This window comes from Podarcis filfolensis, assembly GCF_964270895.1.
Source record: "Podarcis filfolensis genome assembly, chromosome: 2".
Lineage (NCBI taxonomy): Eukaryota > Metazoa > Chordata > Lepidosauria > Squamata > Lacertidae > Podarcis > Podarcis filfolensis.
Window position 1 is genome coordinate 115,742,707 of NC_139605.1, and position 15,362 is coordinate 115,758,068.

At 45.3% G+C, this 15,362-nt stretch overlaps 1 protein-coding gene across 1 annotated transcript in view; it reads left to right on the forward strand.

The window, feature by feature from the left end:
* Positions 1-15,362, forward strand: part of LOC310755899 (cyclic AMP-dependent transcription factor ATF-7) — a 115,842-nt gene that overhangs the window by 83,638 nt on the left and 16,842 nt on the right. The window contains exons 5-11 of the mRNA XM_083599316.1: positions 672-806; positions 2,137-2,294; positions 4,166-4,265; positions 5,826-5,939; positions 7,649-7,801; positions 9,732-9,929; positions 13,263-13,371. Of these exons, the coding sequence (XP_083455442.1) occupies positions 672-806; positions 2,137-2,294; positions 4,166-4,265; positions 5,826-5,939; positions 7,649-7,801; positions 9,732-9,929; positions 13,263-13,371 (967 nt within the window). The remainder of the gene's footprint in view (positions 1-671; positions 807-2,136; positions 2,295-4,165; positions 4,266-5,825; positions 5,940-7,648; positions 7,802-9,731; positions 9,930-13,262; positions 13,372-15,362) is intronic.

Sequence of the window (15,362 nt, forward strand, 5' to 3'; positions counted from 1 at the left end):
CCCTAGCTTTGCCATTTCCTTTTGCTATTGCTTTGACCCATTGATCTACGAAGGCAACAAGCTGCTGTTAATAAAATTGGAAAGGGCCATGTAGCGCTGTTGAAAATAGGTGTGGTGGCATGGTTCCAGGTTCAGGCATATGGTGAGGTTTTATTACAATGAGCTGGTCATAGATTTGCAATAACTCGTATGGCTCTCTTGTTGGCTTTTGATAAATCAAGCAATAATTCAAAAATGACTTATATAGTGGGTTGCAGCGCTTCTGCGAATGAAAGTGCCTTTTGTGACCGACAGGCATTTTAGCTTTCTTTTCATATTGCCAAGGCTTGGCGGAAGAAAAAAGTCAGGGGAAGTTGCTTGGGTGAGAATTAACTTGCAGAATCTCAAAAACAATGTGTTGCTTTTAAAAAAATATCCATCGTTGATATGAGTTGCTAGAAAAGCCATGCAGTCTGGCCTTCACCTGGGAGGAAAAGGAATACGCCTTAGTGAAGGGCAGAGCTGCTCCTGCACCATACATGGTATCTTTGCTTCTCCATATTGACATGCAGACTCAGTATTCTGAGTGCTGCCTCTCTTAGCGTGCAAAAGCCTGGAGCTGGGGAAGGTGAACAGATCAGCAAGGCAGCCTGATGGCAAAGCCCTAAAGTATGTATTCTGCTTTTCCATAGTGTTCTGGACCCCTCGATATGTCTCTACCTTCTACCCCAGACATCAAAATAAAAGAGGAAGAACCAGTTGAAGTAGACTCTTCCCCTCCTGATAGTCCGGTAGCGAGTCCACAGTCACCGCAGGCCAAGGAGAAGGTGAGCTTTCGTGAGTCGTCTTTTCATCTGTTTTTAATGGCATTCACCCACTTGTAAAATTTATATTAAAGCAAACAAACCCGCTTCTATCAGAAATGGCAGATATGTGTTCATTATCTTTTATGGTTATACTGGTGTAGTTGTAGGAGATTCAATAGAATGTGCCCTTTGGCCCCTGCACACAGAGGGCCACTGCTAGACTTCTGTAATGACATGAGAGTGCCAGTTGTAAGAACCAGCTTCTCCATTTCATGGGTGGACACATGAAAGGTGTGTTGATCATGCAAATGATGGCCAGCTATGTGTCTCCCCCACATGCTCCCACAAGCAACATGGGCTGGGGGTGGCTGCAAGTTGCACCTGAAGCAGGCCCATAGAGTAAGAAAAAGCTTTGACAGAATGAAGTTTGTAGAAGCTTGGTTGGTTTTAACTTTTTTTAAAGCTTTTGCCTCCCTTGATAGAGGCATTTGGCTTGGATTCAGAGGAGCATTTTCACTATTCTGGCTCCCTGCAAACTTAGTAGCTGAGAGGTGGCAATCTGCATCTTCTGGCTTTACTGTGAGCAGAGTAGACAGAAACAAACATACAGAAAATGTGAGTTTGGCGAGGCCTGGTAAGAAGATGCCATAGTGCAGACTGTTATCTGAAGCCACCCCAGATTACTCCCTACGTCAGGAGCATGCTGAAGATTTGCAGTCCTGGTGCATTCATCAGGATTTAGTGTCCCAGCCTAGACACTTGAAAAAGATAAAGGGAGTTTCTGCTCAAAGTTCTGAGAGCTGTTGAGGAACTTTGGTGAAATGGAAGAGCTTTGTAACTTTTAATTGCCTTCATTTCTCCCCTGGAATGTATCCTGCCGATGTCCTGCAAATCTCATCCATCCGCACTTCTCTATTATTTTGCAATTAGAACAAATTATCTGGTATGATGGCACATGATTTTAAAACAACTGGGTGTGCCTTTTGATGCCAAGTGATGTTATTAAGTAATACTTGCATAATTTATATCTAGTCGCAATGGATGTGAATGGTTTGGGTTCCTTCCTTTGTGTGTCTCCCCCCCTTTTTTTACTGTTGAATTTAATGTATATTTACAAAGCTTATTTGCTTTTTGCAAATTTCAGCCTATTGAGTGTGTGATTATTATCTCATGCTCGACACAGGATTTAGCACTTTTGGTTTCTGTGGGTACAGCTGAAGTTAAGTTTCTGTGCTTCAGATTTCCCAGGAGTGGTAGTCCTAGGAATAATGAGGGTTGGTAGGAGGGATGCATTATTAGTCCCACAAAATGATAATGCCTGGCATTCATTGAGTATGTGCATGTTTCATAGGAGAGTCCTTCAAAGCCTGTTATCATTTCTACGCCTACTCCAACCATTGTACGCCCTGGGTCACTTCCACTGCACTTAGGATATGATCCTCTGCATCCCACTCTCCCTTCTCCAACTTCTGTCATCACCCAAGCTCCACCTTCCAACAGACAGCTTGGGTAAGTAAGGAGATCGGGAGTGGGGGGAGGTGTAGGGACCTTAAGAGGGACCTTATTGGGCAATCAGTGAATGGCCAGGAGTTTCTCCTGCAAATCTCATGATTTTAGATTTTGTAGGATTTGCCAGTTGTGTATGAGCCTGCACAAGAGCAGACATGATGGGGGAAATAGGATCCTAGGGACTGTTAAATCATTTAGTACATGAAGAATTGACACAGAGAGACAGCAAATTAAAGATTGAGAAGGGACAGGGAGAACCATCAAACTATGTCTCATGCATAACACTTTTGCCGCAAGTTAAGGCTTCAGCCTCGTATCTGTCTACTTAAAAAGTCTCCGGTGTCACTCCTGCAGTCTCCTTCCCTTGAACAGAGGAAGGCTGAGCAGTCTTCTTCTGTAAAAGGCTCCAGCTTCTTGGACCCTTACTTGAACTGTTCTTGCTCCCTCTCTTTAACTTTAGAAAACCTTCTTACTTGAATTTGTGGCTTGTTCAGGTTTCCAGATCTAGCTAGAACCATCTCCTGACTAAGACTGGGATCCAGGGAACAGCTCTTGTCATGAGGGAGTTAAAACCTCTCCTTCCCAGAGGCCATGAGCCAAACTGCAGCAAATGCATGTAGATGTAATAGATGTAATACATACACGATAGATGTATTTTTAAAAATGGAAAAGAGCCACAGGATTTAAGACTTTTGAGTGAAGAAATGGTAGTTACTCAATTATTCCCCTCTCAGCTACAGTCATACCTCATGTTACGTCCTTTCAGGTTACGTTCTGCAGCAACCCGGAAGTACCAGAAAGGGTTATTTTTGGGTTTCACCTCTTGCGCATGCACAGAAGCGGCGAATCGCAACCCGCGCATGCGCAGACGCACCGTTGCGGGTTGCGCTCTTTTCATGTTGTGAACGGGCCTCCGTAATGGATCCCGTTCGCAACCAGAGGTACCACTGTATTTTTTTATGCTGGAAGCGTTAAGCAGCCCCCATCTTGGCTATTCCACAACATCTGTGTGACCTTCCATGGCTTTTCTTCCATATATGAGATCCGTTAGGAGGTTGCTTCACGTCTCTGCCATATGAAGACTAGTTTGGCCCTGAAATGGATCCTTTCTCTAGGTAATGACTTCTTTTCCTGCAGGGAGGAGGGGATCTTTGGATGGGTTGGCCCTCCAAGGATCCCCCTCCATTCCCTGCACGAAATGGACCTTCACAGTAGGCCCAATGTTACAATCTCAAAATGCCTCCTTCAGCTAGCAGTTCAGGTATATCTGGAGAGCTATCTCTCTGCAACTTGAGACCTCAGTAAGTATGGCTCCTATTTAAAATGCTACTGCCAACCCTACATGGCCCTTGGACCATCTACTCTTGTAATTGCACATGCACTGGGGTTGAAAGCCCAGTGAACTTTACACCTGATGAGATGGTGCTCTGCCGGAAAGCGTCTCTCTCTCTCTGTGTGTTGCACATCTCTCTAATCCATAATAAGCTCAGGTGATGGATGCTGGTTCGAAATTTGTAATCATCAAGCCAAATATCAGGAAATTTGAATATCTTTGCACATTCTGTTTAAACCTCAGCAGATCGATGTAAGCTGGGAGCACCTGTGCTTTTATAACCCATGTATATTCTGGCATGGAAGCCAATTATTATCAATTCAAAAAAATTAATGTTTGAAAAATATTACGTTCGCTAACTCTGCTATTGCCAGAGCAGAGATGCTCAGCTTTTCAGTGGAGAGTTTAGGAAGCGGAAGGAGGCTCTGTGTGTCACATGGGATCACCTGTGTCTCAGATGTGTTGGGCAGGGGATTTCTGATAGTACTCACAAACTGGACTGCAATATGTTTTGTGTTTGTCTTTTGTTTTCTCGCAGATCTCCCACCAGCTCTGTACCACTTGTCATGCACCTTGTGAATGGACAGACCATGCCCGTCCTTCCTGGCCCTCCCGTTCAGATGCCTTCTGTCATATCGGTAATAGAAGCTTCCAGCCTGGCTACTTTTGATAAAGGAAGGGACAGTTTTTCCCCTTTGTAGAGCATATGCGAGCACTTTAATTTGCAAAATTGACATCTCTCTCTGCCCCTCCATGTGAGATAAGCCTGGGCTAGCGGGGAGGATGTGGGTGTTGAGGGAGCCACCAGCCTGCAAGTTAGCAGCACCTGCCAATCACATTGCTGGGTGGGGGGAGGCTCAAAACTGAATCTTCATCTGAGCAGATGGCAGACACTGTTGGTTCCAAGGCTGGGAACTGCAGGCTCTCTGATTAGCCAGCTCTATGCTGAAATCATTCAAGCTTACAGAGAACATGTTGGCCTTTCCAGGCCAGAAAAACTCCCTCTCTGGCCTCTTCGGGGCATGAAATGGTTATTTAGCTTTTATTTCTGCAAATGAATTTTCTTGGGGTATGTGATTGACAAATGCAAGTACCTTCTGGTGCAGTTTGCACTGGTTCTGCTGCTGACTGTGCTATACAAATCCACTTTTCTGTTTCTTTGTGGGTGTACTTTTCATCTATTTAAGTGTTCAGGAAGTTTCTGCCATGTGTTGGAAATTAGAATTGTCTGAGGGGAAGCTCTATAAATCTGAAAATCTAGTTTGGGCACTTAACTGCCTTTTCTCCAGGTTATCTCAGAAATACTGAATTCTAGCTGGCCACCTGTCACTTTCTCTCTTCTACTCCTAGGGAAGTTAAGTGTGCCCATTGTAAAAATGCAAAAAGAGTGGTGCACCCCACAAAGAATTGCAGAAAGGAAAATAAATCCCAAGGGTTGTCCCCAGAAGCTTTTCTCCACATTGTAATGATTAGTAGCAGTTTTAGCTTGCCCTTAGTACGAGGAGTTCAGGCAGGTTTATATATTGTTGTTATGTATTTCCATAATAGCAACCCTGTTAAATAGATTAGACTGAGAGAGGATTATGAGCCCAACAACATCCAGCAAGTTTTGTTGCTGAATGAGGCTTTAAGCCTGGGCATCTTCAGTCCAAAGCCCCCCAAAGCCATTATACCACATTTGCTCTCCAAGCACAATACTACTGAATTGATATGGTGGGGTTAGTAGTCAAGCTGGCCTGGATCCAGAACTCTACTCTTTTGTTGCTAGAAGTACCTAATTTCATGGTAAAAGCTTTCTGTTGGCTGGATTGCACATTACCGTTTTGCAGTGCACATTTAAGATATTGTACACCTAAAAATCTCAAACATAAATGGGAATATTAGATCTAGGATTGGCCGTAGCTCAGTGCTGAGATTTGCTGCAGCATAATGCGTGAAATGGTTCAGAGGAAACGAAAGAAAGCATTGGTGTTTTCTCTTTCCTGCAATGTCTAACTTTTCTGAAACTGCCGTTGGTACTCCTCTGCTCTATTAAGCTGATCCACTGTTTGTTTCTTTTTATCTCTCAAACACTGGTGATTAGATTTCTAACATGTACAGCTTATCAAGCAAGTTTTCTCGCCCCTTCACTGTAGGAGTTAATCAACAAAACTGCTTAACTTATACAAGGTGTTTTCCATTCCCCTTCCAACTTATAGCTGGCAAGGCCTATATCTGTGGTGCCAAACATTCCTGGTATTCCCGGCCCTCCAATTATCAGCAGCGGCTCCATTTCACCATCAGGCCTTCCAGTGCACTCAGAAGCTAAAATGGTGAGTTGCATTAGATAACAACAGAATCGGCAAGCTTGCCTATAGTACGATTTTAGGAAATGAGATGCAGCCATGGTTGGCCCCCCGACATCGCCCCCTAACACAGTTATTTCATGGGGGATAACCTCAAAGCATGTGGTCACTCGATGCATGTGGTCACATTCGGGTTGCTGTTTTTCTGTTAACACTTTCTGTTAACACTGAAACCACTAGCAGTTAAAAGAGATTGCCGTATACTTTACCTTCTCCCCTAAAAGACAGCAATTTGTAGTCTGTCGGTGCAAGTTGCATAGCCTATAACTGGATGGGATAGCGTATATCCTTGTAGGGAAAGTAGGGAAAGGTAAAGGGACCCCTGACCATTAGGTCCAGTCGTGACTGACTCTGGGGTTGTGGCGCTCATCTCGCTTTATTGCCCGAGGGAGCCGGCGTACAGCTTCCGGGTCATGTGGCCAGCATGACTAAGCCACTTCTGGTGAACCAGGGCAGTGCACGGAAACGCCGTTTACCTTCCTGCCGGAGCAGTACCTATTTATCTACTCGCACTTTGACGTGCTTTCAAACTGCTAGGTTGGCAGGAGCAGGGACCGAGCAACAGGAGCTCACCCCGTGGCGGGGATTCAAACCGCCAACCATCTGATCAGCAAGTCCTAGGCTCTGTGGTTTAACCCACAGCGCCACCCGTGTCCCTAGGGAAAGTAGAGTGGGGTAGAAAAGGGTAGGATAAGGAAAGGGCAGAACAGAAAGCAACATTCAGATGGAGGCAACCCAGGCATTCTTGTGACACCTAGGTACATTTATCAAGCCCCTCATTTTTTTCCCTAGCGGATATTAGACACTGTCAGGAAGGTTCAGTGCCCAAAATACGTTATGAAGACTATGGAAGAAGGTAGCTGTGGATATTGGTGATGTGAATGCTTGTCCACAGAAGTAACCTGCGGTTTCTTATGATTTCCAGATTCACAGATTAGTCTTTCAGGCTGCTCTTGACTGCTGCTACCGGTGTCCCTATGCTACAGTCCTTGGGGAGGAGAGTAGGAAAAGAGGGAACAAACATGAAAATGAATGAATTGCTGCCCTTCATTTTCAATATAAAACAAAAAGCTGCTATAAGTAAATAGAATTCTAACCTTGGGGGCCTCTTTGTACTTTAGTAAGGGAGCCAACTGATCTATAAGATTCAGGTGATGCTGTCATCGTAAAGAAAAAAGGCACATCCCTTCTCCAAGTAGCTTTGCAGTCTAAATTTAGAAACTGAGTGGGAGACAACAGAAGGGTGGGGAGAGGTGTGAAGAGAGGTGTGCGGGTCGCACACAAAAACAAAGGATGATTTTGGAGAGCCAGAGAATGAACATGAGCAAATGCATTGATATACGTTTAGTCTTCAATTAGCTCAGTTGTCAGTTTTAGCTGGGACTAGATTTTGCAAGTTGCCTGTGATCTTCATTGAAAATGGTAGCTATGTATATAGTCCCTCCCTCTGCCTTGCATCTAGCTTGTGTCCTGACATCATCATGATGTGCAGTTCCCTGTCTTACCTAGAAATAGAAACCTGGCTATCAGCAGCATGTCCTAAAGAGTCTAGCCAGGCTTCATTCTCAACACCCTGCATCTTTGTAGTAAAGAGAGATGGTGTGTGTGTGTATCGGTAAAAGAGAAATAAATGGTTGGGCCTCTCCTGATTTTGTTTTGTTTTTGTCCCCCTACAGAGGCTAAAAGCCAGCCTGACGCAAGGAGTTACTTCCTCACTAAATGGCAGTGGCATGGTGGTGGGTTCAGCAAGCACAATGGTGACGTCTCATCCTGAACAGGGTCAGATACTCATCCAGCATCCCGATGCACCTTCTCCAGCCCAACCACAGGTCTGCTTGAAGCTGGAACACATCAAAGCAGGACTTGGGACGGGGGAGCTATGATATTCTGGGAAGGGGGGCTATACCATGGGCATTTGAATTTGATTTGGCTGCAGCCACACCCCCAGCTTGTGGTATGACATCTGATGGGAAATCCAGTGGCTGCTATCAAATTTGTGTAAAAAGAACAAGTTTTGAGTATTCATGACTGTGGAGGAATGAGGGGAAATTGTTTGAGTGGCTTCTAGATGCTCGGAACAAAACATGAGAACTTAAAGGAGTTGAAAATTGATAAGACAAAAGCACAATTACCCTCTCACCTTTGGTTCCCATTGTCATACACAGTCAGGTGTGCTTTTGCAGGCTTTTGAAACACTGTAAAAACCTGACTGAGGGACGCGGGTGGTGCTCTGGGTTAAACCACAGAGCCTAGGGCTTGCTGATCAGAAGGTCGGCTGTTCAAATCCCCACGGCGGGGTGAGCTCCCGTTGCTCAGTCCCTGCTCCTGCCCACCTAGCAGTTCAAAAGCACGTCAAAGTGCAAGTAGATAAATAGGTACTGCTCCGGCGGGAAGGTAAACGGCGTTTCAGTGCGCTGCTCTGGTTTGCCAGAAGCGGCTTAGTCATGCTGGCCACATGACCTGGAAGCTGTACACCGGCTCCCTTGGCCAATAAAGCGAGATGAGCGCCGCAACCCCAGAGTCAGTCACAACTGGACCTAATGGTCAGGGGTCCCTTTACCCTTTAAAAACCTGACTGATCTGTCTGCTACTGACAGCAGTGTGATGTGTATGTAACCATAGGCAATGTTGCCTCTTCTCGCATTCCACCATCAGGTCTTCAGAAAAAAAGTCTGTCAGTCTTTTAGTAGCCAGAAAGTGATGGTACATTACTCCACACAGCTCCCAGTTCATTTCCGTTGTCATCGTAGATGCCTTGTATTTCTACATTCTGCCACCACCAGTGAGACCCAACCCTCCTTTTTCCCATTTGCCAAATATACTCAACCAAGGTTGTTGATTCTGCAAGCAAAAAGAAGCATAGAAATGTTATATGCATATAATTCATTTGTATGGGGTTTCTTTCCCCCCAGTTGCCAGATTTGGCTTTTCTAGCTATAGAATCTGAGATGTTTTGGCACTGAGTTCCAGTTCCCCTGAACAGGTATAGGAAGCCTGTTGCCTTTCAGAGAAGCTGCGTCTTTGACCCCGTTGCTTCTGTCACCGCTGCTGCCAGACAGTTACCAGTTAGGCATCACAGGCAATTGGGACACAGTCTGGAATATAGAAGCAATGTTTTCAGATCTTCTCTCTCTCTCTTCCTGTTTTAATGACTTGGGTTTAAATGCACCCCATTTGTTCCTGCCAGCTCACCAAATGCCAGCCTTCCATCAAAATCACCACCTGCTCTGTCAGCTAGACAGGCTTCCAGAAGTTTACTATCCATATGCTGCCTGACTGACAGTGAGTAGTAGCAAAGTGTAAACTGGTCTGCATAATTATAAAGCCCATTTGGTGGGGCTGAGCTAAGCTGGGAACCTGCAGATCTGTTTTGCTCTTGGCAGCTAGTTTTCTTTGTTCTCTTGAAATAATGGAAAAGGTTTTCAGTGTCCCTGTTGGTCCCACAGAACAAGAACTGCAAAGCAAATAGGTTAAAGGGTTAGAGGATTATTACTCCATATGGCACAGTCCCTACTGGGTTAAAAGAAAGAAAGCATGAACACAATCAGTATTTGAGTCACTTGCACAAATCTTACATTGCTATTTTGCCTAAATGTCCTGGTGAGAATTAGTGAGGATATGAGATCAAGAATCGGGGAAATGGTTCTGCGTTGTTACTAATTGGCCGCTGAGTGTTTAATGGGCTGCCCTGAGAGTGCACAAACTGCCCAATTAATCTTGTTCCTTAATTTTGGCAATTCTTTTGTTCTTCAACCCCAGGTTTCCCCAGCTCAGCCCACGCCTAGCACAGGAGGCAGACGGAGACGCACAATGGACGAAGATCCAGATGAACGTAGGCAGCGTTTCCTGGAACGGAACCGGGCTGCCGCCTCCCGCTGCCGCCAGAAGCGCAAGCTCTGGGTGTCATCCTTGGAGAAGAAGGCGGAGGAGCTCACAACGCAGAACATCCAACTAAGTGTAAGTGCTTAGGACATATTAAATACTTTTCTTTCAATATTACACATACAGTGGTACCTCTAGTTACGAACTTAATTCGTTCCAGAGGTCCGTTTTTAACTTGAAACTGTTCTTAACTAGAGGCGTGCTTTCACTAATGGGGCCTCTTGCTGTCGCTGCACTGCCAGCACGATTTCCATTCTTATCCTGGGGCAAAGTTCTCAACTCAAGGTAACTCTTCCAGATTAGCAGAGTTTGCAACCTGAAGCATTTGTAACCTGAGGTACCACTGTACAGTGGTACCTCGGGTTACATGCGCTTCAGGTTACAGACTCCACTAACCCAGAAATAATACCTCGGGTTAAGAACTTTGCTTCAGGATGAAAAGAGAAATCGCACTGCGGCGGCGCGGCAGCAGCGAGAGGCCCCATTAGCTAAAGTGGTGCTTCAGGTTAAGAACAGTTTCAGGTTAAGAACGGACCTCCGGAACAAATTAAGTACGTAACCAGAAGTACCACTGTATCCACATTTCAATCACACACAAAAATACAATCTGCTTAGCTTTCATCTCCTGATTGTGCAGGTGAAATGTACTTTTCCATATCAACAACACCAGTGCAAAAGCGTATCTGAACAGACAGGGCAATGCCCACTCCCTGTAGCATCTCAAGGAAGCAGTCAGCCTTCAGTGGGGGGCAGAAGCAGCTTTCCCCCATAATGTCATGCTTATCTTGGGGGGATTTGAATGCTCATACAGACTGGGCAAATTGAAGATTTGTAGATCAGTCTGGATACATATACTGGAGGGTGTTTCAGCAGATAGCATCCAGATTGATAATTCCCAAAACTGAACTTCATACCACTAACAGAAACAGTCAGGTCTGCTTCAGAAGCAGACTTAGTAGGGAAGGAGAGAAGCTGGGCTGACAGCTGCAACTTTGCAAACTACTTGGCCTTCTCTTGATCTCTGAGACAGTTGGGAGGCTCACAGAATACAAGGCAAACATCATCACCATCTTTAAGCAGGCACAGGATTTCTGATCCAGTTGTCCTCTCCAGTATTGATCCATGGCAGTTACAGGTAATATCAGGACTGCCCTTCTTTATCCTCAACCACAGCTTTTCAACCTGACTGCTTGAAAGTTGAAAGATGGCAACCCAGGATCATCTCTACTCGTCTGCTGTCCTGTAACTCTTCCACCATATGCACCTACAGTAATGCGTGGTGCAACACATTTAGGAAATGACATTTTATTTTTCCTTCAAGACGGTTTGGATTCTTGTATGTGACCAAATACATAGACAAGGAAAGTTTTAGCAGTTTTCAGTATCATTGGAAGCCTAGGGGGACAGACGGTTGCCTCTTACCCCAGATCAAGAAGTTATTTACTGCTGTTAATGGATTTAATCTCTCGTTGGTCATGCCATGAGCCTGAATGTGGTGTTGGTGCACTTCCCCATAGTAAGTTTGAGCCTATAGCTGCAGCATCTTTGAAGGTCCTGAGTTCTGACATGCAAGACCTTATCCTTAGTATTCTTTACATTCGCCTTATGCAACCAGTAGGAGCCTTCTTGTTCTCCTTTAGGCTTTATTTACCAACTACTCTATCCTTGCATTATCTTTGAATAAAGGTAAAAGTAAAGGGACCCCTGACCATTAGGTCCAGTCGTGGCCGACTCTGGGGTTGCGGCGCTCATCTCGCTTTATTGGCCAAGGGAGCCTGCGTACAGCTTTTGGGTCATGTGGCTGGCATGACTAAGCCACTTCTGGCGAACCAGAGCAGCACACGGAAACGCCGTTTACCTTCCCGCTGGAGCGGTGCCTATTTATCTACTTGCACTTTGACGTGCTTTCGAACTGCTAGGTTGGCAGGAGCAGGGACCGAGCAACAGGAGCTCACCCCGTCATGGGATTCGAACCGCCGACCTTCTGATCGGCAAGTCCTAGGCTCTGTGGTTTAACCCACAGTGCCACCCTAGCTCTCTTGGTTAAGGAATAGCTCCCTTTTCAGCCTTCTGGGAGAGAGGATACCTTTCTGTGACATCTGCACATCAGCAGAGGCAGCCTTTGTGTGCAGAGTTCTTAAGCCTTAGGGCTCAATTACAGCAAAGGTGTGAGAGTTTTGTTCCCTCCCTGGGATGCTCTCCTTTTTAATATCTTATCACGGAATGTCCTCCTACCTGGTGGACTTCTGTTCTTGTAAGCAGTGACTCAAATCCTTGCCTAGGTGCATGCAGCGTGTTTTTGCTTTCACTTTTCCCACCACACCGAACCTTGGAAGGCCAGTTTCTCACGTTTTATCCCAGATTTTATGGAATTTTGACCTAATTTGATTTGCTGCTGGAGGTCGTTAGGGGCCACTTGGTTTGCAGTTCTTCTGTGGGATTTTCTTCCCACAATATATATTGCTTCGCTGTCTTTTGGAAAGTTCCCAGCTTCCAGGAAGAAGATTTTAGCCTTGCCAGACTGGTCCCTGGGAAGGAGACCTAATCCAGCGGTGGACATCCTGTCTCCCTGTGAAAGCAGAACGGAAGCAAGGACTTCCTTTCCACCCTAAAGGACTCCTCTGAGTTCTCTCTGTCTTCATTGAATGAATCTCCCCACCCATTCATAAGTACCTTCAATGTTATCTTTGGAGTGCCACAAAAAGACTGCTGTGGCAGGGTTACAAATGCAAGCAGCTTCTGCTCAGATGTTTTAAATGCAAGCTATGACCTGTGACCCCTGCAGAGGCCACTTCTGCATACTAGGACCTAAGAATAGCTGCCACATTCCATGCAACTGTATTAATAAAGGTTGGAAGTATTGTGGGGTTCCTGCCCAGTTGGTGCTGTGGCTCGTCAGTAGCTGCAATCCGCCCTCTTGACCGAACAGAGTTTTGGCCGAGTTCCTTGCATGGAGGCTTGGCTTTCATTGTATTTCAGCGATGGAAACGTGTGCCTTTAAACATTCTAGCAAGCTGCATGTGTGTGAATTTTAGCCCACCCTATCCCATGAACTTGAAGTGGATAACTATTTCTGTAATAATTAGAGCGTTTTATATTGCAATTTTACTATGTTTAAATATGCACTGTTGTTCGAGGGATTCCCCCCCCCCAATTGATTGTCGCTCCCAGATTCAGAGGCAAAAAGCACTGCTTAAGCACAGAGTTAAAACCCTAAGATCAGATCAGTTATTTAAATGCCAAAAATGGAGCATTTCCTGCCTCCGGTAACCAGCAAGAGACTCATTCATGATGACTCACAACACCCCCCATTTTATACAATACCTATCCCGAACAATTAAGGACAAAAGTTTGAAAGGCTGGACATGAGAGCACATGCAATGAAGATAAATGTTTCCTTTCCTGCAGAATGAAGTTACATTATTACGGAATGAAGTTGCTCAACTCAAACAGCTTCTGTTGGCTCACAAAGACTGCCCTGTCACTGCATTACAGAAGAAAACACAAGGTTATCTCGGTAAGTGGGGAACATGCCTGCAGGGCCAAAGAGGGTGGGCTGTGTAGATGTTTCAATCTCCGTACAGTCTTACCTTGGAATTTGAACGGAATCCATTCCAGAAGTCCATTCGACTTCCAAAACGTTTAGAAACCAAAGCGCGACTTCAGATTGGCTGCAATAAGCTCCTGCAGCCAATCGGAAGCTGCAGAACGTGCGTCGGACGTTCGGGTTCCAGGTGATGTCAAGAGGAGCCACATGTGCAAATTATTTACACCTGCTTATAGAAACGTCCAAGGAGGTAGCAGCAGCCAAGGCAAATCTCAGGGCAAAGGAAACAAAACAAATACAGTCGTACCTTGGTTTTTGAACGGAATCCGTTCTGAAAGTCCGTTCGACTTCTGAAAACATTCGAAAACCAATGTGCGGCTTCTGATTGGCTGCAGGAGCTTCCTGCACTCAATCAGAAGCCGTGGAAGCCGCATCAGATGTTCGGGTTCCAAAAAACATTCGCAAACCAGAACACTCACTTCCAGGTTTGCGGTGTTCAGGAGCCAAAACGTTTGAGTTGCAAGGTGTTCCAGAACCAAGGTACAACTGTAAAGGTTCATCACTAGGAAGCCAGAGTAGATTAAAGGTCTATTTCATAAGAACTAACTAGATCAACCCGCCAGGCAGGAAGATGAGAGCCATTGGGTTAGAAAAGGGGTCTCGAGGTGGAGATGTTAGCTGCTCAAACATTAGCTCCCCAAATCTCTGACTGAATCTCAGAGTTTGGCTGGGCTGTAATAGCAGGGACTAAACCAGGAACAGGGAACCTTTTTCTTAGTTGAAGGCCTTATTCCCTTGGGTATTATTATTATTAATAATAATTTATTTATACATACATACATACATACATACATACCCCACCCATCTGGCTGGGTTTCCCCAGCCACTCTGGGCAGCTTCCAATTGAGTGTTAAAAACAATACAGCATTAAATATTAAAAACTTCCCTAAACAGGGCTGCCTTCAGATGTCTTTTAAAGAGAAGATAGCTGCTTATTTCCTTCACATCTGAAGGGTGTTCCACAGGGCGGGTGCCACTACCGAGAAGGCCCTCTGTCTGTATCTATATCTGTGTGCTGGAGCTGGAGCTGGAGTCAGAGGCAATAACAGATGGAGACAGAGACAAAGGTGTCCTGGATTAGCTAAACTGGAATGAAGACTTCCTTGCTCCAGTTTTCACAAGGCTATCTCAGATTCCCAATCCTGAGTGCAGGTGCACTCGGAAGTAAACCCCACTGGGTTTGATGGGGATACATAATACAGTTTTTATCTATTTTAATTTATTTAGAACAACAGACAATTACAGCTGCTATTCTGGAAAGAAAGTGAAGGCAATTCCTTTGTGACCGTAGTATGTGTGTTCACTCATACATAGAGGAGGGAGCTTGGGGAGGGGGGCCTTCTTTTCCCATGCCATACAACAGGAAAAAGATCCTTTAAAAAAAATCAATAAATCGTTATTAATTTTTTTTAAAAATGGCCCCTTAATTGTTCTGAGACTACAAAAAAAGCACAGCAGTTTACTTTAAAGAACCAGGAAAAATAAAAGGGAAGCTACCAGGAAGGAAAGAACTCTGATGGGATAGAAGAATAGGGCAGCTGCTGGAGATTTCAGGGGCGTGCAAAACCCAGGCTGCAGGTTATCCATCTGTGGGCTAAAGGAAAATGCAGGGGAGGTGTTCCTCCTCCTGCTCCTGCCCACTGTCCATTCCTTTCATTTAAACTGCTTCTTTACCCCTGACCTATTTATCTACCCCCCCGACTCGATCACCCCATTTCCACAGCCTGGGTTCTTGAAGTCTCCTGCGTCAGATCAGTTAGTAAGATCTGGGATCTGTGTAACCCTTTGATGCTGGAGACAGGAGAGACTTTGGGCCGGATCCTTCCTTGCCCTAATATTTGTAGTGCCGTTTTGGCAAAACAGCTTAGCTTGGCTGCTGGAGATGTGGAAGAGGGTAGGAG